This window comes from Sceloporus occidentalis, unplaced genomic scaffold (genome assembly GCF_023333645.1).
Source record: "Sceloporus occidentalis isolate IW3139 unplaced genomic scaffold, rSceOcc1.0.p SCAF_2, whole genome shotgun sequence".
NCBI lineage: Eukaryota > Metazoa > Chordata > Lepidosauria > Squamata > Phrynosomatidae > Sceloporus > Sceloporus occidentalis.
In genome coordinates this window covers 122,932,971-122,959,318 of record NW_028316982.1, presented here as the reverse complement: position 1 = coordinate 122,959,318, position 26,348 = coordinate 122,932,971, and the positions used below count along the sequence as shown (strand labels likewise).

The 26,348-nt window shown below is 38.9% G+C and overlaps 2 protein-coding genes across 10 annotated transcripts in view; one reads left to right on the top strand and one right to left on the bottom strand.

Moving 5' to 3' along the window:
• Window positions 1–9,124, top strand: part of ANXA7 (annexin A7) — a 33,683-nt gene extending 24,559 nt beyond the window's left edge. The window contains exons 8-13 of the mRNA XM_089510819.1: window positions 542–655; window positions 3,215–3,385; window positions 4,294–4,464; window positions 4,609–4,684; window positions 6,726–6,838; window positions 7,666–9,124. Of these exons, the coding sequence (XP_089366945.1) occupies window positions 542–655; window positions 3,215–3,385; window positions 4,294–4,464; window positions 4,609–4,684; window positions 6,726–6,838; window positions 7,666–7,788 (768 nt within the window). The 3' untranslated portion in view covers window positions 7,789–9,124. The remainder of the gene's footprint in view (window positions 1–541; window positions 656–3,214; window positions 3,386–4,293; window positions 4,465–4,608; window positions 4,685–6,725; window positions 6,839–7,665) is intronic.
• A 1,546-nt stretch (window positions 9,125–10,670) lies between these two features.
• Window positions 10,671–26,348, bottom strand: part of LOC149318960 (serine/threonine-protein phosphatase 2B catalytic subunit beta isoform-like) — a 47,717-nt gene continuing 32,039 nt past the window's right edge. For 3 of the 9 annotated variants that reach the window (XM_089510810.1, XM_089510811.1, XM_089510816.1), the window contains 4 exons: window positions 23,101–23,185; window positions 20,555–20,652; window positions 16,214–16,243; window positions 10,671–12,271 (listed from right to left, as the gene is read on the bottom strand). In XM_089510810.1, coding sequence (XP_089366936.1) covers window positions 12,093–12,271; window positions 16,214–16,243; window positions 20,555–20,652; window positions 23,101–23,185 — 392 coding nt within the window. In that variant the 3' untranslated portion in view covers window positions 10,671–12,092. Of the gene's footprint in view, window positions 12,272–16,213; window positions 16,244–18,769; window positions 20,653–23,100; window positions 23,186–26,348 lie in introns of those variants that run through there. The other 6 variants (XM_089510813.1, XM_089510814.1, XM_089510812.1 and 3 more) reach the window with 5 other exon arrangements.

Genomic DNA, 26,348 nt, shown 5'->3' with positions numbered 1-26,348 from the left:
CATATTGCCAGCATGGTGTAGTGGTTTGAGCGTTGGACTAGGACGATGGAGACCAAGATTTGAATCGCAGCTCAGCCATGGAAACCCACTAGGCGACCTTGGGCAAGTCACACTCTCTCAGCTTCAGAGGATTGCATTGGCAAACCCCCTCTGAAGAAATTTGCCAATTAAGTCTCATGATAGGTTTGACTTAGGGTTGCCATAAGTCAGAAACTACTTGAAGGCACACGACAGCAACAGATCAAAGGCACAGGTGCATGGCATAGCCATTCTTCAGAAGGAATCCTGCTTTCATGCATTTGAGTCTTGCTATCAATAACAGAAAGCAATTTCTTTTTAAAATATGCCATCTCACTTATTACTTGCTAAACTGATCTTTCCTGATTACTTGATTTTCTGTATGGAAAACATGTCTCCTAAATTCCAGTAAGCGGAATGGTTACTAGCAATTGCACCAGATGTGTAGCTGATTTGTGTGAGTATGTGCTTGGTTGCTTATATCAGTGTATATCTTTATGACATTTGCCTTGTAACTGGACAGGATTTAATTAAAGATCTGAAGTCAGAACTAAGTGGAAACATGGAAGAGCTGATCCTTGCGTTGTTCATGCCAACTACCTATTACGATGCCTGGAGTTTACGACATGCCATGAAGGTATTGTTTTCACTGGAAAAAAATGACACAGTAAACTAAATACCGTAGAACAAAAGCAACTGGGAATGACTGTAATCTCCTACACACTTTCCAATTTTATTTTCAGTAATAATAGGTTAGCTGCTCTGATTGAAACTTTGTTAATTTGGGGATATCAGTAATGAAAACATCTGAGCAGTCCTACATTGGTGCAAATTCCTACAACAGATGTGTTTGGATTGTAAACAATGTAGGGCTCTTATTGCTTTTCTGATACCTCTTGGTTTGCTTTGGAGGCTGCAGTGCTTCAGAAATTCTTAATGCAATGCCACTGAAGTGTAGGTCTTTGTTTTTCTCTGTTGAAGTGAATACCTACTAAGAAAAGAAAGCGTTCTACGTTATGTGCTTTGCTGCCAGATTTTAAGGCAGACATTTGGTTTTCAGCATCTACTATGTTTTCTGTTAGAACCTCAAGATCCACCAACTAACACCAGGCATAAAATAGTAGGGTTACATAATAGATAGGTCCACCCACTTGGGCCATATACTATGATTGCTCTACATGCATGACATTTCAGTTACTACAGTTGGAAGATACTTAACATCAGCCCACAAAATAAAGTCAAGTATGTACAGTGGCTTAGAGGAATTGAAAATGGAGTCTAAAGCAGATAAGATTTCATGTTGTACTTCTGATAGGGTGTATGTTTATTTAATTCCTTACTCTTTTACAAGATACTCATTTGACATACCTAATAACCAAATGAGAACGGACTTTTCTTGGGAGCATTTAAATATCCTTCACTTATCTAACTGGCATCCCTAAGGAGGATAGCACTTATTCTTGAACTCTTTTGTGCCTGCAGGACATTGTTTTTGTTTTTGAATGCAATGTTTTGTTTTTGAATGCACTACGTATCATGATTTTATAATATCTTAGATTTTCTCCTTACTCCATTTGCACAATTAGTTTCTATTTAATAAAATTAATAGACGTTTTCCATACTCAGCTCAATCATTAATCTGATCGAGGGATCAGAAGAAGACTAGGACTTCGGAGGGCAGCTATGAAGGAAATAGACTAGATCTTGAAGTGTAAAGATATACAACTTAATATGAAAGTTAGGATGGTTTATGCCATCATATTTCCCATTTCTCAGTATGACTGTGAAAGTTGAAGAAAGTTGATAGGAAGAAAATCAACTCATTTGAGATATGGTACTGGAGAAGAGTTCTGTGGATACTGTGGACTTTCTAACAAGACAAATAAATGAGTCTTAGAACTCTCCCTAAAAGTCAAGATGACCAAACTGAGACTGTTGTACTTTGGCCATATGATGATAAGACAACAGTCTCAGTTTAGTCATCTTGGATTTTAGGAAGAGTTCTAAGACTCATTTATTTGTCTTAGACTCCCTAAAAATTACAATAATGCTTGGTAAGGTAAAACTTTTGGGGGGGAAATGGGGAGATTTTGGGAAGAATTCTAAGGAATTAATTAAATAAATATACAAGGTAGATATTTTGTACCACTGCAGCTAGCGCAATTGTAAATAAATTTCCCCAAATTTCGGCCACATTTCAAAAATAAACAGCAGGAACATCAAAAACAGCTGATGTGGTTTTTTATTCCATAGCTTAACTAATGCATTAGAAAAAATTAAAATAGAATAATACTCTAAGCACAACCATGATGGCCATCACCTTCAGTATATTGGCATTTCTATCGTGGTCAGTGCATGACTTCCAGTTTATCCAGTGGATGTTTTTAGCTTGTTGCATGAGTCTTAAAATTAAGAAATCAGGTCTTCATTTGATTGGCTGTTTCTCATACTGGTGAAATTCAGCTGTTCTTGGAAACATTGTTTCTTACAAATATTGTCTTCTAATCCATAAGAAAAACCACACCCCCCTTGTTTTCTCTTTCATTTGGCTTCTAGAAAATCTAAAAAAGTTAGTCTCTCCCACACCATTCTATAACTTGCATGCCTTGAGAGATCTTGGCCTGTTACAGACTGCCAAAATAAAGCTGCTTGGGGTCTCTTTGGAGGTATGCTATTTAAATGATGCATGGGTCCTAAGAGTCCGGAGGTCGCGCCAAAGCCACACTCCATTCCTAAGCACTGGAGTGCAGCTTTGGTGCAGCTTCCGGATTCTTTGGATGCATACATAATTAAAACAGCATACCTCCAAAGAGACCCGAAGCAGCTTTATTTTGGCAGTCTGTAACAGGCCCTTGTCACATAAAGTAGTACGCTTCCTTCTACCTTTCCAGCTACAGAGCTAAAACTTTCGGTAAAATCTCCTTCTTTCTCAGTCTCCCCCTCTCCTAGAGGAGGGCCTTGACAAGTAAAAGAAATAATTGGATTTTTTGTGGTTATTTTCTTGAACTGACTGGAAATAGATAGAAGTAGTTGCAATTGGCATCTGAAGAATGATGCCAAGGACACTGCTGTTTCATCAGATCTGATTGTGATAAATAAGATTTCCTTGTGGTAAAACAACTCCATTTTCGGTACTGCTTTCCCAGATGTCTTTTGTAGATTTATGGATGAACTATGCACTTAAATTTGTTTGCAGGGTGCAGGCACACAAGAGAATGTACTGATTGAGATTCTTTGCACAAGGACAAATCAAGAGATTCAAGAAATAATCAGGTGCTACAAAAATGAATTTGGAAGAGACATTGAGCATGATATTCGTTCTGATACATCAGGGCACTTTGAACGATTACTTGTATCTATGTGTCAGGTAAGATGAACAACCTGATTCCATCGCAATCTAATTTTATGTTCTACCAAGCATATTATTCAATTATGAGACATTGATCCAGTTGATACATCATGACTGCACCCTACTGTTGGTTCAGGAGTTTATGGATGTGAAACCTCAAAGATCTGCATTTAAAATAACACCCTCCTATTGGCCCATAGAGGCTTTCATTGATTCCAGAATTTTCTGGGGCTGCCTCTTGGTGTGCCCTTTCCTTCTGTATTAGGCACTACAAAATTGACAAGTATGAAGCATGTCTCGTTAGAGGAAGCTTTTAGGAAACAGGTTTTGCAAAAGGTGATTCCAGTTAACTAGTGGCTCTTTACATTTCTTTCTTTTTTTGTCCAATTATCTCTACCATGGTTTACGAGTTCTTGCTTTAGAAGATCACATTCATGGATGGCTTATTTCTGAGTACTGATACACTTGATACTTACCAGAAAAGGAGATATCCGTATTGCACACTTATGGTGGCTACTTCCATGCATGTCTACCTTGTCTAAATTGTTCACCAATATGTTTGTACACCATTCTCTTCTTTATGCCTATGTCTTTCCTGTGCTGGCTCTTGGACATCAGGAGAGGAGACTGTTGAAGGAGTAATTAAAATTTCCCTGTTAAAATCATGTGACCCTTGCCTGGCCTGGGTACTAATTAGACTTAACCCATTATTAGTTGATGTCTCCTTCTTGGTAAGTGTCCAAAGCATTGTTTTGAATCATGCTGATTAACAAGAAATTAAACATCAGTTTTAAGAAATGATGCAAACTGAATTTATGGAACATAGCATCCTCATATTCTTTATAGATTCTCAGTGACATAAGACAATTAGAAAGTTAGTGTTGTTCATAATGGTTATCATTCCAAACTCTTTTTTTTCCTTGTAGGGTAATCGGGATGAAAACCCAACTGTAGATAATCAAAAAGCTCAGCAAGATGCCCAAAGGCTTTACCAAGCAGGTGAAGGAAAACTGGGAACAGATGAATCTTGCTTCAATATGATCCTGGCATCTAGAAGCTTTCCCCAGCTGAAAGCCACTGTTGAAGCCTATTCTCAGGTAGATTTAAAAACAGGATACAGGGAGGGTAGTTTGGTTGACGTCAAGTAAATGTGTTTTGATTGATATCAAGTAAATGTAGGCTGAGGAAGAAAGGGGTGGATTTTACAAAAGATTAAATGCTTTCCTAACATCTCTTTGCAGGTTGCTAACCGTGATTTATTAAGCAGCATTGGCCGGGAGTTTTCAGGAAATGTTGAACGTGGCCTGAAGGCTATCTGTAAGAGACCTTTCCTCTATTTTACTTTTCAGTCATTTCCTACAATAAATATCTTCTTTAATAATTCTTGAGAAAAATATTTAAGTGATCAGAACCTTTGCCCTTCCACATCCCAGACTAGTAGAAGTCTTCAGAATAAGAGGGTTTGTGCAAATGTACTTAGTTGGCATAATTAAGAAATTTTGCAAAACAGAATTAGCTTACCTATGCATTCTGCTTTATATTGTGTGGGTCACAGTAGTTCCTTCTCTTCACTAGAAGGCAATTTCTTTACAGAAAGGTTTGTTTGGTAGCTGGACCAAACATCTCCCAGTTCTTTCCAGGACTCAAATAATGCTCACGTAGCAAAATGTCACTGTGATGGCTGCCTGTGTGTGGCACACATTTAATGAAACTGAACTCTTATAGCAGGAACCTACAGCAGCAATCCATGAAAAAAGGAAAATCCAGGGAGCATAATGGGTCACTGAATAAGTAGAATTCACAAGCCACCTACAGGTTCTGTTCTCTCTACTTGTTGTCTCTCAGTAGCTCAGATAATGGAGCATAACTGAAGAATGCTCCATTCATCCAAGACACCTGTACCTAGCACTGCTGAACACCCTAAAATACTTTATATCAAATACTGCCTTCATAGAAACAAAAACAATGATCTGATAATGTTAAAAAAATAACTGTCAAAAACGAGGAGGACTAGGAAATGATGAGGCTACAAGAAGTCATTAGTCCACTAGTTATGTTCTCTCTGGGAACATTGTTTGGGTCGCCACAACCAAAACTCAGTAATCTTTTTGTGTGGATCTGGCCTAAACTACAAGCCTGCAACTCCAAGATCAACAAGCTGTTCTGCCTGTCCCATAAAGTCCACAACTGCTCCTGCTCTACTACTTTACCTATTCCCCCAAAAGAATGGGCATCTCCCCACACCATTCAGTTGTGAAGCCGGACCTTTGCCCTTTTTCTACCCATGTTTATGCTGCTTAAGTTGTTTATTCCATTATCTAGCATGACACTCATAAAAGCCCACCATATACCAAACATAAAGTTTTAAAATAAGATGTAAGCTGACCCCATATCAAACCCAATTCTTTAAAATCTGAAGTATCTCCCCTAACCTAATTTTGTCTATTGCTGTTCCAACATGTCCAACATTAGTCAGGTTTTTAAACATAATAATCACGACAGAGTGTGTGTGTTTGTTTTAGTTATGTTATATTTTTTGTAGGTTTTAATGTTAATTTTACATTGTTTTATTAAGTTCATTTTAATTGTTTTTAAATTCTTTCTGTAAAGTTAAAAAATGTTTTTATCTTGTGAACTGCCTAATAAATAAATAAATATCTTACACATGTAAACATGTGTAAGATGAGATAAAAATGCAGTTTGGATTAGAGTAGGACTTTGTGTAGAAAACCAGCATGTTATAATGGTTTGAGTGTTGGACTAGCAGATCAGGGTTCAAATTCTGGTTTAATGACAGAAACTAAGAAGGTTAAGAGGTGATATGATAGCTCTGTTTAAATATTTGAAGGGATGTCATATTGAGGAGGGAGCAAGCTTGTTTTCTGCTGCTCCAGAGACTAGGACCCAGAACAATGGATGCAAGATCCCCCCCCCCCCCCAACATTAGGAGGAACTTCCTGACAGTAAGGGCTGTTCGACAGTGGAACACACTTCCTCGGAGTGTAGTGGAGTCTCCCTCCTTGGAGGTCTTCAAACAGAGGCTGGATGGCCATCTGTCGGGGATGCTTTGATTTGGATTTCCTGCATGGCAGGGGGTTGGACTGGATGGCCCTTGTGGTCTCTTCCAACTCTATGATTCTATGACCTTGGGGGCAAGTTATACTCTCTCAGACTCAGAGGATGCCAGTGGTACATCCCCCCCCCCCCCCCAAGAAATCCTGCCAAGAAAACCCTGCAATAGTTTTTGTCTTAAGGTCCACCATAAGTCGGGAAGATATTGACATGCTGCTACTAGAATCAAGCAGCTGTGAGCTGTGAATGTCAACTTGGAAATAATTTCCGCTCTTCTTCCTTGCAGTGCAGTGTGCTCTGAATCGCCCAGCTTATTTTGCAGAGAGACTTTATCATGCCATGAAAGGAGCTGGCACAGATGATTCAGCCCTGGTTAGAATTGTAGTCACTCGCAGTGAGGTAAGAACTATTGTGTGTATCTTGTACTTAAGATGCAATTAAAGTCCCAGTGATTAATACTGTAACAGTTGTTCTCATTGCTGATTCATTATTCACTTTCCCCTTGTACTCCATGACCTTTGACAATTCTCTTGATAGAGAATCAGGTTGACAGGAAGGTTGCAGTTACAAGAATGCTGATGTAGAAAAGATACACCTTGCTGGACTGTTTGCATAATGCACTTTTTAAAAAATTACAGGTGTTCTGGCTGATGCTAGTTCAGCATGTGCATATTGCATGAAGTCAGGTTTACTACTGCATCAGAGAAGATTCTGCATTAGCTTGTTTATGGAGATAATAATGCTGGCTGGGTAACTTGCCAGATTTTTTTTATCAAGTTATAATATAAAATAAGATACATCAAGTAGCCCTGTGATGTTAAAATACAAACAGGGCAATATTCTTGATATCTTCAAGACTGGGAAATGATTACCAGGTAACCAAGTTCTGGATAACAAGGCAAGTAATTGGTAAAGCCATAGCTGGCTAAGTTTGCAGTCTGCAGCTGTGATGATCTTTCTCTTTGCTTTTTCTCACTCTGTCTTTATCAGCTATTTTTACTGTCCAACTTTGGCTCTGTCCTCCCACACCCTCAGTAATCAGTTAAGAAGTATGAATTTAGATGGTTCATGAGTGCTGCTTGTTTGCTGGAACCTATGCTACAGTGAGGTTTAGGCACTTCTCCTTGCAGAGAAGCTTATTGTTCTTCTCCCTGTACCCCTCTCCTCTTGCACCCTAGCTGCTTTCAGTTGTTTGCTATATAATAACTTTGTTTCCTTTGGCACAGATTGATCTTGTACAGATAAAACAGATGTTTACTCAGATGTACCAGAAGACTTTGGGCACAATGATATCAAGTGACACAAGCGGAGACTACAGGCGCTTGCTCTTGGCCATCGTTGGCCAGTAGAGAGCACCACCTCCAGATAAATCAAATGGAGCAGAAACGGGCTAGCACTGCATAGAAGTTATCCTAGAAAATGCAAATAAGTATGCTTTGGTTGATTTGAAGCACTTTTATTTTGCACATATAAAATGCCTTAAATTTAACTCAAATTATGTATATTATAATATAAAATAAGATACATGCTACCTAAGCTGTTTGACAGTTCTTTTTAATTTTTTTGTTATGTCTAAAAACACTTTAATATAAATCATACTTCTTATCTGAAGCTTTCATAGTGCAAAAACATGGACATATCCTCAAAGGACATTCCAGTCTGCTTCTGTGTAGAAAATTATTTTAACAAGAAACCCATCCTTTCAGTTTCAGTCTCAATGTAGACAACCCAGCACCATCCGTGCATAAGAAAAAACATAGCATCAAGGTTAGGAGCATCCTGTGGTTTGCAGAAGAACAATAGCAATAGCATAAACCAGGGGGGAATAATGAAGGGGAATCCCCACACTGCCCTGCAGGGATTGAGGATGCTCAAAGGCACAGAGCAGCAAGCATCTGTTGGAGAAAAAAGAGTGGGTGCGCATGTACATGCAGGTGTGGAATGGATTATCCTAGAAGGTGGCACGGCTGACTGGCCCATGATTACCCTGGAATTGGCACACTGGAAGATTTTGCTGCATGCTTTGCTTGTCGGCTGTAAACTAGTTATAAACTGGAAGGATACAGCAAAAAAAAAAAAGTGCTAGCATGGCTATTGCACAAATACCAGCAAAAGCATTACTAGTGTTTTCTGTCCTATGTTTATAAAGCAAAGCTGTATTTATACAAAAGGAGCAGTTAAAACAACTGGATGAAAATGTAGATGAAAATGGTGTGATATTCAAAAAGTGTAAACCAAAGCTACCAGAATGAAATGCTTGTTGGTTATTTTTTCTTTTTAGGATATAGGACATGGGTAGGCAAATGTGCAATGGGAAGGGTCCATCCCCACCCTCACCCTCCATGCCTGCCTAGTATTTCAGCACACCAGAAGTTATGTAATGGTATTTCCAGCTGCCATTTTTGAATAATTTTTTTCCTTTTGGGTATTTTGGGGGCTCTGGAGTGGCTGGGGAAGCAAGCCACTGAATTTGCAGGTAGTTTTGGGTGCTTTTGGAATGTTTGGGGGAAATAGTGCCCCTAAATCAGCCCCCAAACCTAAATTTTGGGAGGTTTGTGGGGCTTATATGTACAGGTTCCTAGGGTTGTATCTGGCCCATGAGGCTGCACTTTGCCCACTCATGATGTAGAATGATATTTTAACTGCCTTCATGCAAAAATAAACTTGCACATATATCAAAATTAACTAAGCCTATTATTCCATGTGGACATGCCAGGATTGGACCTGGAACCTCCTGAATGCAGAACATATCCTATGTATATTAGGTATGGATCCTCCCCTCTATGTTTTCCGTGATCTACAACTACAAGGTACTTTTGAATGTGTTGCAATGGCACTGTCGCTTCATATGGGGTAATAAGGAAATCAACAAGGGTGCCAACAAGCTGGAATGTGTTCATAGAAGGGTACCCAAGATGATAAAGGGTCTGAAACCCAGGTCCTCTGAGGAATGAGATAGGAAGTTGGGTATGTTTAGCCAGGAGAAGAGACGATTTGAGAGGTGATGTGATGGCTACCTTTGAATATCTGGGTGACATGCAAGATGGAGTGAACTTGTTTTCTGATGCACCAGAACTAGCACTGGGATATGTTATATTTTTCCTTTTTTGAGGTTAAACTTGAGAGAGCTTGTTTCTGAATAGATGTACATAGATTGGGCTATTTGGTTGCTATCATCATTTCCATCTCCTCCTCCTCCTGATTGTGGACAACCCAATGTCCACAAAAGTGTTAGAAACAGCGTCTAGAATCCTGTATTGAAGTTATGCCTTTGTAGGCAGACTTGCAGGAATTAGAACTGGGCAGATTTGTGACATCTGTATCCAATAGATAGCTGCTTTTATGTTACTACATGGCAGAGCTGGCAAAGTGACTGCTGTGCAATGGAACTGATGCACAATGGAACCAATGCATATTGGTCCCGTTGTTCATTGGACATTCTTGCCGTTGTGCCGATACGTGTCTGTATTTTACTAGCAGGGCTTCTTAGCATCTCTGCTATTTAACTCAATATATGTAAAGTAAAAAAGTAATGTTAAGAGTCTAGTGAGTTGGGATTTCTTTTTCTCTACAACACAAATGTTGGAAGCATTAATTTCCAATCGGATAAATACTTGCTCAGTTGTTGACCAGATCAAATCATGACAAATCAAATAGATTTTTCTTGCCTTATCACCTAGTTCTAGGTCATTCACTTTCTGAGTAGGAATTTGAATTAGGACACAGATACGGGTTGTAAAAGGTCAGGCACTTTTTTAAAAGGTTGAAAAACCAGATTAACCATATACTAAAAAGCTGACCAAGCTTCTAGAGTTACATTAAACAGAGAGGTAGGGGAAAGATGCCAGTATTACACAAGCATTACTATCTCAAGTTCCTTGAACTATTTGATACCTAATATAGTACACTGGTGCCTCGGGTTACGAAATTAATTCGTTCCGCCATTCCTTTCGTAACCCGAAATTTTCGTAACCCGAAAACACTGGAAAGCCTATAGCTGCACTTTGCAGCATTTGAATTTCGCGCCGAAATGAATTTCGTAACCCGAAACAGTTTTTGCCAATCCAACTTTTTCGTATCCCGGAAATTTCGTAACCCGATCATTTCGTATCCCGAGGCACCAGTGTACTTTGTAGCTTTTTATGAATCCTGATTTTTAGGCAATGCTATTTCTACTGACTATGTTTTTAGGCACCTCCTCCATCAAAGAAAACCAAAACCAAAAACCAGCCATGGCCCAAACACAAAATTTATTGTGCAATTCTTTTTATAAAAGATGTGAATGGTTTCAAACATGCATCAAGTTGCTAACGTATACAAGGTCATGTATAGATTGTATTTTGAGGCAAACAAACGGGAGATGAAATCCACTGGCATAAGATTAAAATTGTTTTCCATGGGATGAAAAATGTACATAACAAAGTATCAAGAGAAAGAAAGTAAAGTGGCATGTGACTACACCTCTCATCCTTTGTTAAAACAGCACTTGTTTTTTTGATTTGATTTTAACCAATCGGAACAATCAAAAACAAAACATGCATTTTTGCTGCTCTATTTCCACTATCAACTTAATGTCCAACAGAATAATTATGCATTGCATGGCCAAAATAACATTTTTACAGAAGTAAAACAGCACATTTGCAGTCACTCAGCCCATTATTATTAGCTGTTTAAAGCCACCGTAATATAATGAACTAAAATACCCATAAGAGTTGCATAACCCATAAGATGTTTTTTCCCTGTACATAAGTCTATATATTAAATACTTTCAAAATGAAAACATGCACACACAAAATACAAAGCCAAGCTTTACAGAAATGATATGAATCAGATTTACTTTACATGTAATGTACAAAATTCATTTAGAAGTAACTTAAAAATTTTAACTCTTTATACTGTTACACTTATTTTAAGATTCAAGTGTGGGGAAAGTCTCAAAAAAGAGGGGGACAAAAAGTTTCTAAATTAAAACATTTCTGAAATCTACTTTCAAGTAATAAATAACTATATAGAAATGTCTGATTAAAGTTTAACTAAAAATAATATGTTGACCATTTATACAGAATTAGGAACAGTACGCCTGATATCAGCATTTTACATAATTACTAAGATTTTTGGCATTTTCCTCATTTATTTTAAAACACTGATTTGTCTGCAGCCTCAGATTCCTGTTTTAAGACGAATATAAAACATTGTAAAACTTGTTGCAAGAGAGTTTATAAGACCATTTAATAAATAGGGGCACATCAGGTCTGATTTAAAAACGAAACAAACATAAAACCCCACCATCTAGCGCTACTTTGAAAAGACAACCCCATTCTGTAAACATAAAAAGTGTGTTGACAATGATTTTTCTTTTTTTAAAAGTCGCATGCTAGTCTATTGTGATCACAGCTGAATCCTTTGCCCAGATCACTCTTCACAGGTCAGCTCTGACAAAATGTACGTTTATACTGAAGTCATCACTTTTAGGAAAGTGACCATCACTTCCAAAGTTTTGATGGCTTCTCTTCTGTAAGATCAAGCAATAGTTTTGCTTTGCATTAAAAAAGATGGACTGGGTCTCCTTGGGATGTTTTGGCTGTTATCCTACCAAGGAACGGCCCTCTAGGAGTTCTCAGGCAAGACAAAATGAAGTAAAGCCGATGGGTGGTCACTGACCATTGTTGTTACCAGTCCCATTGTTTCCATTGGCATTTGTTGCATTCATGGAATTAATGCCGCCTTGTAGGTGACCATCTTTCCTTGGTGGCATTCGCTCATTGATCCTATCCAGACCTTTTGCCTCTTCAAAGCTGCAGATTTTATGTTGTGGAGAGAATCCTCGTATTGCTTAACAAAATGCAAATTTGACATGTCAGTAACAGGGGAAAAAACTATTCTTTTAATAAACAAAAATGTATTCTGAAAAATCAGTTAGGTTAGCCTGGATGTCATGAATGCAGATTGTACAGATGGATCACACTCAACATCTCATAGTATTTCTCCTATGCTGCTGCACACTGTTGATCTTGCTTTGGCATCAGTCAATGGCAGGATGCCAGCCACTGTAGTAATTTCAGTTTATGCTTACTTGGCTGTTATTAAACAGTCAAGGAATGAGAATATAAATACAGTCAAAATCTGAAAATGGCAGAATGCAACACACGATTGCTATTATATAGGCTGAGCAGAGAGGAAATACTAAAACAACTTCAGAAATCACTGTCAGGAAACTTGCTAGGTTTTTACAAATTATTCTCGTCAAGGAGGCAGGAACCCATTTAATTTTAAAATAATATTAAAATAATTGTTTCATTTTTAAGAGATGATGGCCAAAGCTCCTACATCACTGAGTATAGTTTAAAGTTCCACAGGTGAAATTGCCTGTCTCCCTTCGCCTTCATTAAAATCATCCCCAGGACTCACCATTTCACTGTGACAAGCCTGCCCCCTCCATCATTCCATCTCTGGAGCAGAACATGCTGCATCCGAGAAGCAATCCGCTATCTACCAAAAATCTGCCAGGGTCTTCTAAAATCATTAAAAGATGGCCCAGATGATGTGCTCAATCTGTGCCTGGCTGTGAGGACACAGATGGATTCTTCTCCAATTCCCCCGTTTCCTACCAGCCTCTAAATGGCCACAGAGAGAGGACTATTGCAGTGAAACCGTGAGTCCTGGGTGGCATTGGTCATTGCTGAGGAAGAGAATACCAACCTCTGCAACAATCAGAATTAGACACATGCAGGCATACGTTGATCTTATTTTGGCATCTGTCAATGGCAAGGTGACAGCCAATGTGTGTAAACTACTGCAGAGGCATAGTGACCTGGAGGTTATGCAACTGTGCCATTTCCTACCCATTCCTCCACTATTTGGAAAAGATAACCCGCCCCTGCAAATGTAAAAAACATCCATCTTCATCTTAAAGAAACCATATTCTAGTCTAGATGTTGCTTGAAATGCTAAGGAACAGGTTGCCCCAGCATATTTCAAGGTTTTCCAAAGATCACCTGGATGGATGAGCAACTACCAGGTGTTCTTTGATTATTCAGACTGCTTCACATGTTGAAGAACAAGGAGGACACACTGAAAAGCAGCACATACCTGAACCTTGAAAGTTAGCCAACAAAAGCTAAAAGGCCACAACAGTTCATTCTAGCTTCTGTCCAAATTTTTGAAAAGCAAAACCCCTCTACATTTACAAATGTTGTTACCCTGGAGGCAGTTCTTGCCATATGTGATGAGAGTGGCTATTTATAAAGCTGAGGCACTTATCTGTCCAGCAGCACATGGAGCAGCTACATGCCTTTCTCCTGCACAGAAACACTTGTTGAAAAGTCACAGCCAGGATCTTCAACAGCTGCTTCCAAAGCATATGTACTTGAAAATTTAGTTTGTACCTGCCTCAGTTGTAAGTCACGAAGCAGCCCTAAGCTCTCAACTGCATTTATAATTGTTTCTTATTCTTCATTTATGAGCGTGTGGTGTAGCAATTTCATTGTTGGACTACGGCTCCAGAGACCAGGGTTTGAATCCCTATTTGGCCATGGAAACCCATTGGGGGACCATAAACAAGTCACACTCTCTCAGGCTCAGGGCGGCAAAAGCAAACCTGTCTGAGTAAATCTTGCCTAGAAAACCTTGTGATAGGCTAGCCTTAGTGTGCCACATGTTGGAAATGACATGCAAGTACACAGCAATTCTTCCTTCAAAATTCTTCAGAGAAACTTCCATGGATTCTTTGGTAATCTATCCTTGGTAAATGGAATATGTTGCACAGGAAGCTGCCCACAAGGGAATACTGCATGGTTCTTGCGTTTCCAGAGGAAGGCAACCAAAAGTGAATGGTCTGGAAACCAGGCCCTATGAGGAATGACTTGGGGAGTTGGGTATGTTTAGTTTGGAGATGAGAAGGTTAAGAGGTGATATGATAGCCCTGTTTAAGTATTTGAAGGGATACCATATTGAAGCAAGCTTGTTTTCTGCTGCTCCAGAGAACAGGATCCAGAACAATGGATGCAAGCTACAGGAAAAGAGATTCCACCAAAACATTAGGAGGAACTTCCTGACAGTGAGGGCTGTTCGACAGTGGAACACATTCCCTCTTCTTTGGAGGTTTTTAAATAGAGGCTGGACGGCCATCTGTCGGGAATGCTTTGACAGAGTTCCTGCACGGTAGGAGGTTGGACTGGATGGCCCTTGTGGCCTTTTCCAATGCTATGATTCTGTGGACTTAGCCACTGGTCTCTCCCTACAGTATCCCATGAGTGATAAAAAGTTTGTTGGCAGTTATGCCATCTGTACTTTGGACATTCTCTATTCCTATCTGATGTGACAGCAAATCTGTCCTGGCTTGTATGTTTCACCTCTTCTGACGATGTATTCAGGGACCCTTTTAACTTGTGGGCTTAACTGCTTAAAGCTGGCAGGGAATCTGTTGATTCTGAATTTAAAGTAACTGAGATAGACTGAACTATAGAAGTGCTTAAAAGTCATGGGATTTTGAATGACATCCTGTGGATGCTAACTATCTGAACAGATTAGTTCAAACAAATGCTATTAAAAAGGTAAGGTAAAAGATAAGAGAAAACCAACATATATTTAGAAAAATCTGCCCACTGGCTCTGCCATGAATAATTGTTTTTTTACCAAAATCCCCGCAAGTACAGTGCAACTGAGGAATACTAACAGACCAAAATATGGACACTGTCCAAATAAGTATTTTATTTATCCTACCAGCCTTTACCCCTACTCCAAGCAACCTACTTTTAAAAGTGGGAAGAGTTGCAAACACTGCTAGTGATGTACTATGGGAGTCTATTTCCAAGTAAGAAGCCACTTGGACACGTGAAAGCACGTTCTTCGGCATATTTAAGTAACTTGCTTGGTAAGCCTATGATACGTTTTCTCCTTTGCCATCACCTGGTACATAGTAGAGCCGGCCCTTCTTATACACTGATTTTTTAATATACGGATTCAAGAATCCACAGTTTGAAAATGTTTTTAAAAAGTATAAATTTCAAATATCAAACCTTGATTTTCCATTTTTATAAGGGACACCATTTTGCTATGTCATTATATTTAATAGGGACTTGAACATCCACAGATTTTGTTATCCAGGGGGGATATCTTGGAACCAAACCCCAGCGTATAACAAGGGTCCACTGTATACATCACAAAAATCAAGATTACACATAATATAAACAAATACTTCTTTGTTCAGTAATAATAAACCTTGCACTACCAGGTATGTTATGGACAGCAATGAAAATACTCAGGCCCTGATCCAGACAAGCTAATGATAAGATCTCTGTATGCAGTGGAGAAGGTTGGCTTTATTTTCCTAGTGCTTTATATGGCACTGGAAACTGCTCCTGACAGTTTGAGCAGGGAGAGGTTGTTGAAAAGCCACTGTCATGAGTATTAAAAGCTCTGCTTTGTAAGGTCAGGCTCACATGTCCTTGAAAGGGGCCTGCTGGATTAGAGACAAAAAGCCATAATCATCACTGGAAGCATGCCAAATTAAAAAAAAGATGGTACATAAATAAGCACAGCATGCTGTTACGCTAAGAAAGAAAACCCATCACAGTTGGAAAGCAAAAATGCCCCATATGGTAAAGGCAACACACATCGCCACGACAAGGTGAAATGCTAGATGTAGAAATGAATCCACAGTGATTCATTTCTGGTTGTGCAAGTCAAAATTAAGAAGAAGCCCCACAGAGCTGACTGAAGTTCCCTCCCAGATAACATAGTTCCCTGCCAGTAGCAAAGACACTGAGACCATACCTTTTTCAGCCTCAATTGCCTCTACTGTGGCTGTACAGAAGTGAGTAGATGCATGCAAAATGAACAAGAAAGATGAAGAGTGTAATATCACGCAGCAGAAAAGTTTATTACACGAGTGTGATATGACATTACTTTAAAATCAGCTTTATTTCTCAGGTTTTTGTTCTTCGTTTTGCCTTTGATGCTTTCATTTAATAACATCAAAAACACAGTCTACTGAGTGCCCAACAACATGGAAACAGCTTAAAGGTAAAGCAGTACTACAATGATTTTTCAGTCTTATCTACATTATCATTCTCTGTAATGATAATAAATGTGTTAATTTAAGAAATGACTGCTTCAGATTATCATCACCGTTATCATCAGCACCAATGGCGGCGACACACCATAATGTAAACATTTTGCATGCAAACTGCATATTTGTAGTTGGGCTGAAGGTCATAATGAGGAAAACCTGCACCCAAAGAACTTTTAATTGCAGGGAGTACAGTAGTCAGGTATGGTGAATATAAATCTGGTAGAAGAATCTGGATTTTCAAAGCAATTAGAGGATAGGTTCCCAAAAAAGAAGTTAAACAATCTCTCTCCAATTAAGGGAAATAAGATAATTAATAAGTATAACTTGTATGATCAAACCGTTCAGTGCCATTTTATTTTTGCCAAATAAATTGCTGAACAGCATCCTCAATTAAAATGCAGAGGCTAACAAAGGCCTGTTACAGACTGCCAAAATAAAGCTGCTTGGGGTCTCTTTGGAGGTATGCTGTTTAAATGATGCATGCATCCTAAGAATCTGGAAGCTGCCCTCCAGTGCTTAGGAATGGAGTGTGGTTTGGCGCGACCTCTGGACTCTTAGGACCCATGCATCATTTAAATGGCATACCTCCAAAGAGACTCGGAGCAGCTTTATTTTGGCAGTCTGTAACAGGCCATAGTCTACAAGAAAACACATTTATACTAAAATCAGCACTATGTATTAATTTCTAGAATGAGCTTTCAAGATAATATCCAAAACTTTGCTTTCTTTTCTACTGTCATAACCTATATGGGACATCTAAATAAAGTTGCGCCCTTTTTATGTACTGGACTTAAGAAACGTGTTAGTGCATACTACATTTATGACTTATTTTATTTTTTTGAAAAATTCAAAACCAAAAAGAAGTCTTGTGGAGGAGCTCTATGGGATGGAGGAAATCACGGTAAAATTCAATTAGCGTAGGAACATTTCAAGGGTGGGTGATTAGATGTCCTCCTGTGGAAATTTTCTTCAGCGTAACGTTTACTAAAGTCGGAAAAGGTCCTTAAAAGCCACAGCCTAATTTAATACTAGGGGAGTGAAAATCCTTGTTATAATGACATAATACTGGACTACATCTTCATGAAAGAGGTTGTGTGAACTAGTTGTCCGCCTAGCTGTGCATCTGGTTGCAAGAGTTTATCTAATGGGTTACACTGCTTGAGATGCAACTGTTGTATGGCAGTGTGCACAATAAAAACGGTATTGGACTCTTTCATTAACTCTGAAGCTTCCATTATCTTACTGCTATGGTTGGTGTAGAGCCAATCCATCTACAAGCGCATAAAATGATTACATCCTGAGCTACAACAGCTGCACAAAAAGTATGATGTGAAATGCAAGATCACAGGGCTGCCATTGTGGTTATAATGTTTCCCACATATCTAATTTTAAGTTTATAGTGACTGCAACTACTTATAATGAAATATTATTTTAGGTCAGGCACATATTAAATTACTGAGCAATATTGTTTTTTGTTTAAAATGCCAATCCCATGTAAAGGTTAAAAAACTCCACAAAACAGCTTTTTGATTTCATCTAAATCATGCTATTCTGAAAGGTTAATTGCATTGAAGAATATTAAAGTCAGACTATTAAGGGCAGGATATTCATAACCAGCAGTTTCTCTCAGTAGATATATCTTGTAGATATGTAAACAAATTAAAATAATAAAATAAAAGCAAAGCCACATTCCTTTCACCACTGTAAGGCATCTGATGTATTTCAATGGAACCTTTAATTCTAGGCAACATCATACGTTATTGGCAAGAAAAACAAAATGCCTCCTGAATTACTGTTTTCGCAGGTTGTTCAGTTTACTTTTACTGCAGTTAAGATCCTTCTTTATGATAAATATTTGTATAACTACCCTCTATTACAAATTTTTATTTGTAATAAGAACCATTTGAAACACCCTACGATTAACGCAACCGGTTGTATGTGCATGCTAAATGTTTTACTGCATTTAAAAATATTTCTCTATTCTGATGTTGCCAAACAAAGGCCTGTTACAGACTGCCAAAATAAAGCTGCTTGGGGTCTCTTTGGAGGTATGCTATTTAAATGATCTGTGGGTCCTAAGAGTCGGGAGGTCGCGCTAAAGCCACACTCCATTCCTAAGCACTGGAGGGCAGCTTTGGTGCAGCTTCCGGATTCTTAGGATGCATGCATCATTTAAACAGCATACCTCCAAAGAGACCCGAAGCAGCTTTATTTTGGCAGTCTGTAACAGGCCAAAGCTTCGCAAATAATAAAAAGGGATGAATCCAATTGTTAGTCCCAACACTGAATAAATATGTGCTGATTAACTAATCCCAGAGGCTTAAGAGGTCTACTTTAATTGGGACTAACAGATGGATTTAGCCCTCAAATTCGACTGTGAAGATAAATTCTATGGCTGACATATCTGTCAACAGAATCCGGTTGACTTATTTTAAAAGATGTACAAGCCAGCACTGCAGAGTCTGATAAAATCCTTGGCATATCATTTACATAATACCGAGAGGAAAAATATAGTACAAATGCAGGGTACTGAATACATAAACTGAAAGTAACATTTGTGAAGTGAGGGACTGCTTGATACGAGGAACATAAACACCATTTATTATTATAAATGTTCGCACATCACATACACACAAGGACATATAAAAACTTAACTTGTAGACATTATATGTCCAAAAGAGGGCAACGACAGCGTGAAAATAAAATGTAGCTGTTTAAACAGTTTAAAAGGTTTTTAAGTCAAAAAAAAGGCTCTTGTAAATCGATCAAGTAGCAGAAAGGTTTCATAGCTTTATAGACAAAGTTTGAGTTTCTACAGAAATTATGACCCTAAATGGCAAAAGCAGCTTTTTCTGAAAAAGTAGGAAACAACAGAGATTATGAATTAAGTATCTGCTATAAAACAGCACTCACAGAGACTGCTAGAGTATGAGGTATCAACACAGAAAATGGGAGCGTTTTCTATAAATAAAGCTCAGAAATGGTATGATAATCACTTTCTGTTTTGACATCCATCACACAAAAGGAACTCAAAGGCATTAAAAAAGAATTTCACAATATTCTTCTGGCAAGAACCAGTCAATAAACTATAAAATATTCAATGAGGCCAGATTACAGGTACGTTTTGGGTATAGTTGTTTTTATTTTCATGCAAAAGATATAAGCACACTTTGATTCGTACTTATTTACATGGTTTTCATTTAGTCCCTTTATTCTCAATAGATTTCGTAACAGGTACCAGATATTTCAGTTACATTAGTAATCAAACTGCATGGTGTGCAGCAGTTTATGCAGCCAACCTCAAAAGCAAGGTGCTACAACATTGCTTCAACTTCAAGAGACAGACACATGTCTGGGATAGTGATTTAATTGCATACACACTTATACAGACATACAGAGATACCTAGAGAAAGACAGACAGGTCTAAAAAAGCATCTACATTTGCAGAGGAAGGAAACAGCAAACTTACAAGGACAATTCAGGGAGATCTGTAGTAATACATAGAACGTTTGACAAACAACATGAAAAACAAACTTTGGCATCAATCACCAGGGTACAAAACGTAGCACGTTTTCCATTTATGGAACGCAGGACTGAGCTTGGAAAAGTGTAGCCGGAACACTAACTTCCAAAAGACAAGTGACATCGAATAAAATTATTAGCATCTGCAATAAAGCTCTTTGTAGAAGTGAAGAATAATATCGCACTCTGAATCTGATGTAATAACAACGTCTCTTTGATTTTCTGACCAACACTGCCAATCCAACTGCAGCTCATATATAACAGGGATACGTACTATTAAGGAAAGCTTAATGTCTGACAATCTAGCATGGCTAAAATTGTTTGCTTTTTGTTTTATACCCTGGCTAAATACTGATTTTACATTGCCTGATTAACACATAAAGTTATGCTGTATCGTCAACCACTAAGGCAGGAACTGAAAAGCATAAGAAATTCCCTGCATGCACTGTGTGTGGTGTTAGCCAAAGAATGAGATGTGCCCCATTCCATTTGGGGCACAGCAAGTTGCATAACATCATTACCACTTTGCAAGGTCTGGCGTCCTCCAGCCAACACGCCACTAGGAAGCATTCCAGTGGGAGTCAAACCCTTGAGTGTCAATACACTTTCACTCTCCTCCCTAGGACAAAGAAAAAGGTATTTATTTTAACAAAAGAGAACACATCTGGGCCTGCAGTCCCCCACACATTTATTTTGTTATTGTAGGAATAGCAGAATAGGTAGGACAAAATTAGTAGCTTCCATGTGCCAGACAGATGTATCGGGGCAGAGGCATCTTTGACACATTTACTGGGAAGACTGGTTCAGCCTGCAAAAGCCCTTAAAGATCACCTGAAAACAACTTCAGTACTCATAACCAGGATTACAAAAATCAGATAACAGAATTTTAAGTCTAGAAAGATCAACCATTTTTTTTTGGTACTTCAAAAAGGAAGGCTCTTAGTATTAACCACCATGGCAGCCCTAACTTTCTGCTGGATCTGGAAGTACAATCAGCCTTACATGTCTCCAGATTTTGCATCCAAGGATTCCACCATCCTCAGCTTGAAAATATCAACCCCCCAAAAAAAAAATAATCCACAAAGCAAACTTTGATGTTGCCATTTTAATTTTTTAAAAATTTATTATACTATTATATATATATAGGGGCCTTGAGCATCCAGGTATTTTGGTATCCATAGGGGGTCCTGGAACTAAACTTCAGAGGATACAAAGGACCCACTGTAATAGCAAAGCATCTAAAGATAAGGGGCACAGTACTTTTTTGCATTACATTCAGTCCAAGCACTGAAAGTGTGACCTAGAGTGTGACGAGTATTTATCCACTCGCTCCCACATATCCTCATGGCTGCATTATTTTATAACATCCTGAGTGGCTTCAACTATCAGTTTTCTTTCTTCTCCCTACATCGTGGTGACTACAAAAAATACACTTGAGATGCTCGAAAGTCTAACTAAATGCAGAAGGTCTAAACCAGGACCTGTGTCCTGGAACCAAACCCCAACAGATACCAAGGGCCTACTATACACACACACACACACACACACTAGCATGAATGTGATCAAAGGGAAATGAAAGTGCACTGAACTGGAAATGTAAGGAGCCATGGTGAAAGAACTTAACCTTCAGAAATGCCATGGCATACCTCAAGATCCCACTTCCCCAAGAAGACAGGGGAGAAGCACTCTTCAGTATCTAAACCCATGGATACAACATTACCATTCTTTTTGCTAAAGTCCAATCCAAAGTCCTGAACTTTAAACAGAGATGAAAGAGCTAACGGGAAAACAGTTTGGTGACAACATCATGTAGATTCCCTGTAATTAGTGAGTGAAAAATGAAGAGCAGTTCCATACTTAACATCTAGCATGGAAAAAACAACATTGCACAGTATTCTAATTACATCCCTCATATATAAAACCAGGTATCAATGTGAATGAAACATCTCTAGATAACAAAAGAAGTTACATATTTTGCAATTACGTCTTAAAAGTTTTTATTAACTTGAATGAAGCTAGTTATACCTGTCGTAACTAGCCCTACTTGTAATAACCAACACAAGTAGGAGGCAGAATATTCTACACTACATTCATTACCTGAGCTCTGCCAAATCTCCAGATCCAGTATTTAACATGCAAGAACCAGAAATGGTATTATCAGAATTGAAAACAGAAAATGAGAATAGTGATAGCACAGCACAAAACCTTCCAAGGCTATGGAAGACATGCCAAAGGAAGGTCTGCCAGCTTTCTCCTTTGGTGGAAGTTTAGGAAAGGTGAAAGGTATCTTAATTTCTAACAGGCATTTCAGGATACCCAGGATTGTTTTACCTTCCATATTTTGTAAGATTTTTTTAATTCTCATGCCTCCAAAAAACCAATCCTTTCAGAAGCTATCTTACAGTTAAATAAGCAGGGCTTCCACCTACACCTGCTGTTACATATCCCTCTCTATAATGGTTCTTCAATGAAACCATTAGAATATTTCTCTTCCTACCTTTACTCTGAACTCACTTCTCTCGTTGAGTCTTTTAAGGCATTCTTTTCTGTATGCAGTGATCCTGTGTCGTATTTGTTATCTCTTCACTTTATTCAATTACACGAGATACAACAATCGTTCCACTTCCACCTCTTATAAAGCTGTTCAAAATCTTAGGATAGAGGAGTTGTACTTCCCATCTGCCAAACCCACTGAGGGCAACACTCTCCTATCACTACACCTCCCATTACAAAAAAGCTGCAAGGCACATGAGAGCATACATGTTCTTTGTAAGCCACATTGTAGTTCTTTTGCTGCTACTGCAACAAGACTGAAATTCACTGATGAAGTGACAAATTTGGCATTGATAGCTACAAAAAGTGGCGTCCTGAAGTATGCGCCCCACAGACTGTTATGCTGCCCTGCTCACAAAACAACTGTTGATTCAAAATAAACCATCAATAGAAATATTAGCAATAAATACCACATTAATTGAAGCTGCTACAGTTGCATTTAACAGCAAAAATGGAAGCGGTGAGGGGAGGGTGTTCACCTGAACAGATTATACAGGTTGAGGACTGCAATTACCTGAGAACAGAGAAGACTCTTGCCATCTTGCCAATTGCACGGATTTTATTTCTGATTATTTCTTTTCGTGCTGCAGCTGTACCTACTTTCAATGGAACAAGAGAGACTCAAGCTCATGAAGTACATAAGAGCTGAATATAATACAAACTATCAACAAAGCTATGAGAACATAATGGTCCTGTTTCATCCTGGAACCTTAAATGATTCAATATTAAAGACATATAATCACAAACAAATTACTTTTGTTTATGGAATGAGAATTTTTTTAAAAATGAAAAATATTTTTCAAACAATTCTAAATACAGAAAGGCAAATAGCAAGGCCAAAAGCAATGCCATTCAGATACTACAAATGATGGGGCACTCATGGATACCTAGTTCTGCACAGGGTGAGTTCAAAGCAGTTTCTATTGGCTGGAGAAGTAGCTGTGCAAGTGGTTACACAGCAGCAGCATGTTGAGGAGTCACAAGAAAAAGCACACTACCACTTGCACAATGGGAAAAGCTAACAAAATTCTCTTAGCACTCTATTTTCTGCCACAATGTTATGTTGGATTTAGGTGCAAGAACACTACATATTAGTTGTTAATCACTGTGTTCTGTTCTTAGTCTTTTTCCTTACTGACAGTTGAACTACTCAAGAACCCAGAGAAATGCAAAACAGAGACTAAAGATTATGGAGCACAGTAGAAAACAGAACACTGGAATTCACCAGAAATGATCCCTTTCTGCAATAGTGGGGAGGGTATCCTTGCACCAGGTATTGCTCCACCCATGCTCTAGAAGTAGGGATTTCAATAGATTGAACTTCTTTGTCCACCTTAAGTGGGAGAGCATGCCTCTTCCCCACATGAAGGAACATCAAGTTCCAATAACTCCCCAAAGAAGACACTCTAGACCAAATTCTGAAGTGAGCCACATGAACAATTTCAAAAGAACACAACTTGTGCAGACAAAATCTTCTGAGATGAGTACAATACCCTCCTCACTGCTGCAGAAAAGGAACCTACCTCACTGTGAGTACTAATGTTCCATTTTCCTGCAAGTTGCTCCAAGTGAAAGGAGCCCTGGTGATGCAGTGGTTAAATGCCAGTCCTGCAGCCTTAAGTTTGATCCTGGAGGGCTCCAAGGTCGACTCAGCCTTTCATAGGTCAGTAAAATGAGTACCCAGCTTGTTGGGAGCAATGGGCTTACACATTGTAAACCACTTAGGGAGTGCTAGCACTGATAAGCAGAATAGAAATGTACTTGCTATTGCTATCCTCTGGGGAGGAAGATAATATAGAGATGTAACATTTATCAAGGAACACATCTGTGAAACACGCCTATCAAAGGCCACTTCAGCAGAAGCCAATTTATCAAACTCATAACGTCAAACGAAAGAAAAACTTGTCCAGGTTGCTGCCCTGAAAATCTCCAAGATGGTGATGCTGTAATGAAAGAAATGGATGTGGCTGCAAGGCAAGGCAAATAGGCCCGTGTTGCCTCTGGAACTGCCACCAACCTAGCCCTGTATGCGATCCCAATACATTGCCTCAGCCACTGAGACAACACAGCTAGTAACATTTTCTTCAAAGTAGACTCTTGGAAAGATCCAAACAATTACATTTGGAGGAAAAATATATTATTTCTATAAAACTTTAAAGCTCTTTATACATTCTACTGGTGGCAATCCCTCTCTCTGTGTGTTTTTGGTTTGCCTTTAAAACAAAAGAAAGGTCCAAAACATGTCTTTTGCAAATTGTTTGGGGAGACTCCACAACAGGTGTTAATGAAGACAAAAGAAAAAGACTTTATCTTTGACTCCCAAGAAAGAAGAGAAGTAATTCAAGGCAGGATCACAGTCCTTTTGGTCCTTCTGACCACAGTTTAAGCAATGCCAGCCACAGATGCTGTGGTGAAACATCAGGAACAAAGTCTTCTAGAACATGGCCACATAGCCCGAAAAACCTACAAAAAACTATGGATGACAGCCATGAAAACCTTCGACTGCACAATGAAACTTTAGGCTTTTTTGATCCCACTTGAATCCTCCCAAGCCCTGGCTATCAGTAGACCCCTGGATTTAATAGAAGCTCTAATCTTGCCACCACTGAAAATAGCCATCTCCTGTAACAGCTCTAATATCTTGAAGCTCATCCTGGTGGGTGCACACCTTCTGGAGTTTGCTCACCACTGGCAGTGGATTTGCTGAGATGCTTTGGTGCTATGCACAGTCTTGAAAGACTACACAATCGCCTTTGAAGGGCTATTATATAGCCCTCCAAGAGTCTGATCATCAATAAGCAGAGATGGGAGGAAAGGAGGGAGTTGCCTCACTCATCCTCACTGCCAAAGCTGTGTCAAACTGACAATGCTCACATCTGATTTTTCGCAGCATGAAGGGGTCTCCACAAGCCTCCATGGCTCAAATTAGGCCAGTATCTGATCTTCCAAGTTGGCTAGATCTTCCTGCTAGGAAGGTGAGATCCATACAAGTGCTCCAAACTTTCTTCCCCTTGTTTGAAGACAATTTAGGGCTATCTACCCTCTGCATCCTTCTCCAACAAAAGGGCCTTCTACACTCCCAGTTATGGTGGAAGGGAAGCCCCTAAATACCTTTGCATAGGTCTCCTAAACTGGACTGGAATAACAGCCCTGTTCCGCAGTGTGAGGCAGGACAGAATAGAGAAGGGACTAGCTCTCCTACTTCACATGAAGGAAGAAAACTGACTGATTAAAAACCCTGTGGAGCATGGGAGGACAAAGCCTGGTGCAAGGATGCCCTTCCTACACTCCTACACACTACCATTAAATTATTCAGACAATAGGTAATCTAAATATGCTCCCAGTTAAGAAGCCTTTGGAACAAAAAGCAAAATACACATAGATCATATACATGAACTGACTTGCTTTTATGCCGGAAATCTTAACATGTGAAGCAAATTTAATTGGAACAGCTACTTCTCTCAGAGTACATGCAGAGCTTTACACTTCATAAAGACTAAATCATAGGCACAAACTACACATGAAACTCAGTTGGATTATTCTTATCCCCATCCTGGTGTTTTTTGTTTTTGTTTTGGTAATGCAAACAAGCATGGGAGCTGTGCAACCTTTCTGCTCTCGGCTTATTCAGACTCTCCCTCAACTGTTTGGTGGGTGAAATACACTCTTTCAAAGCCACTAAAATATACTGCCTATTGTGAAAATTTAATTATTGGGAGAATTACTGGACAAGCATTCCATTTTAGGCTTTTTAAAATATGC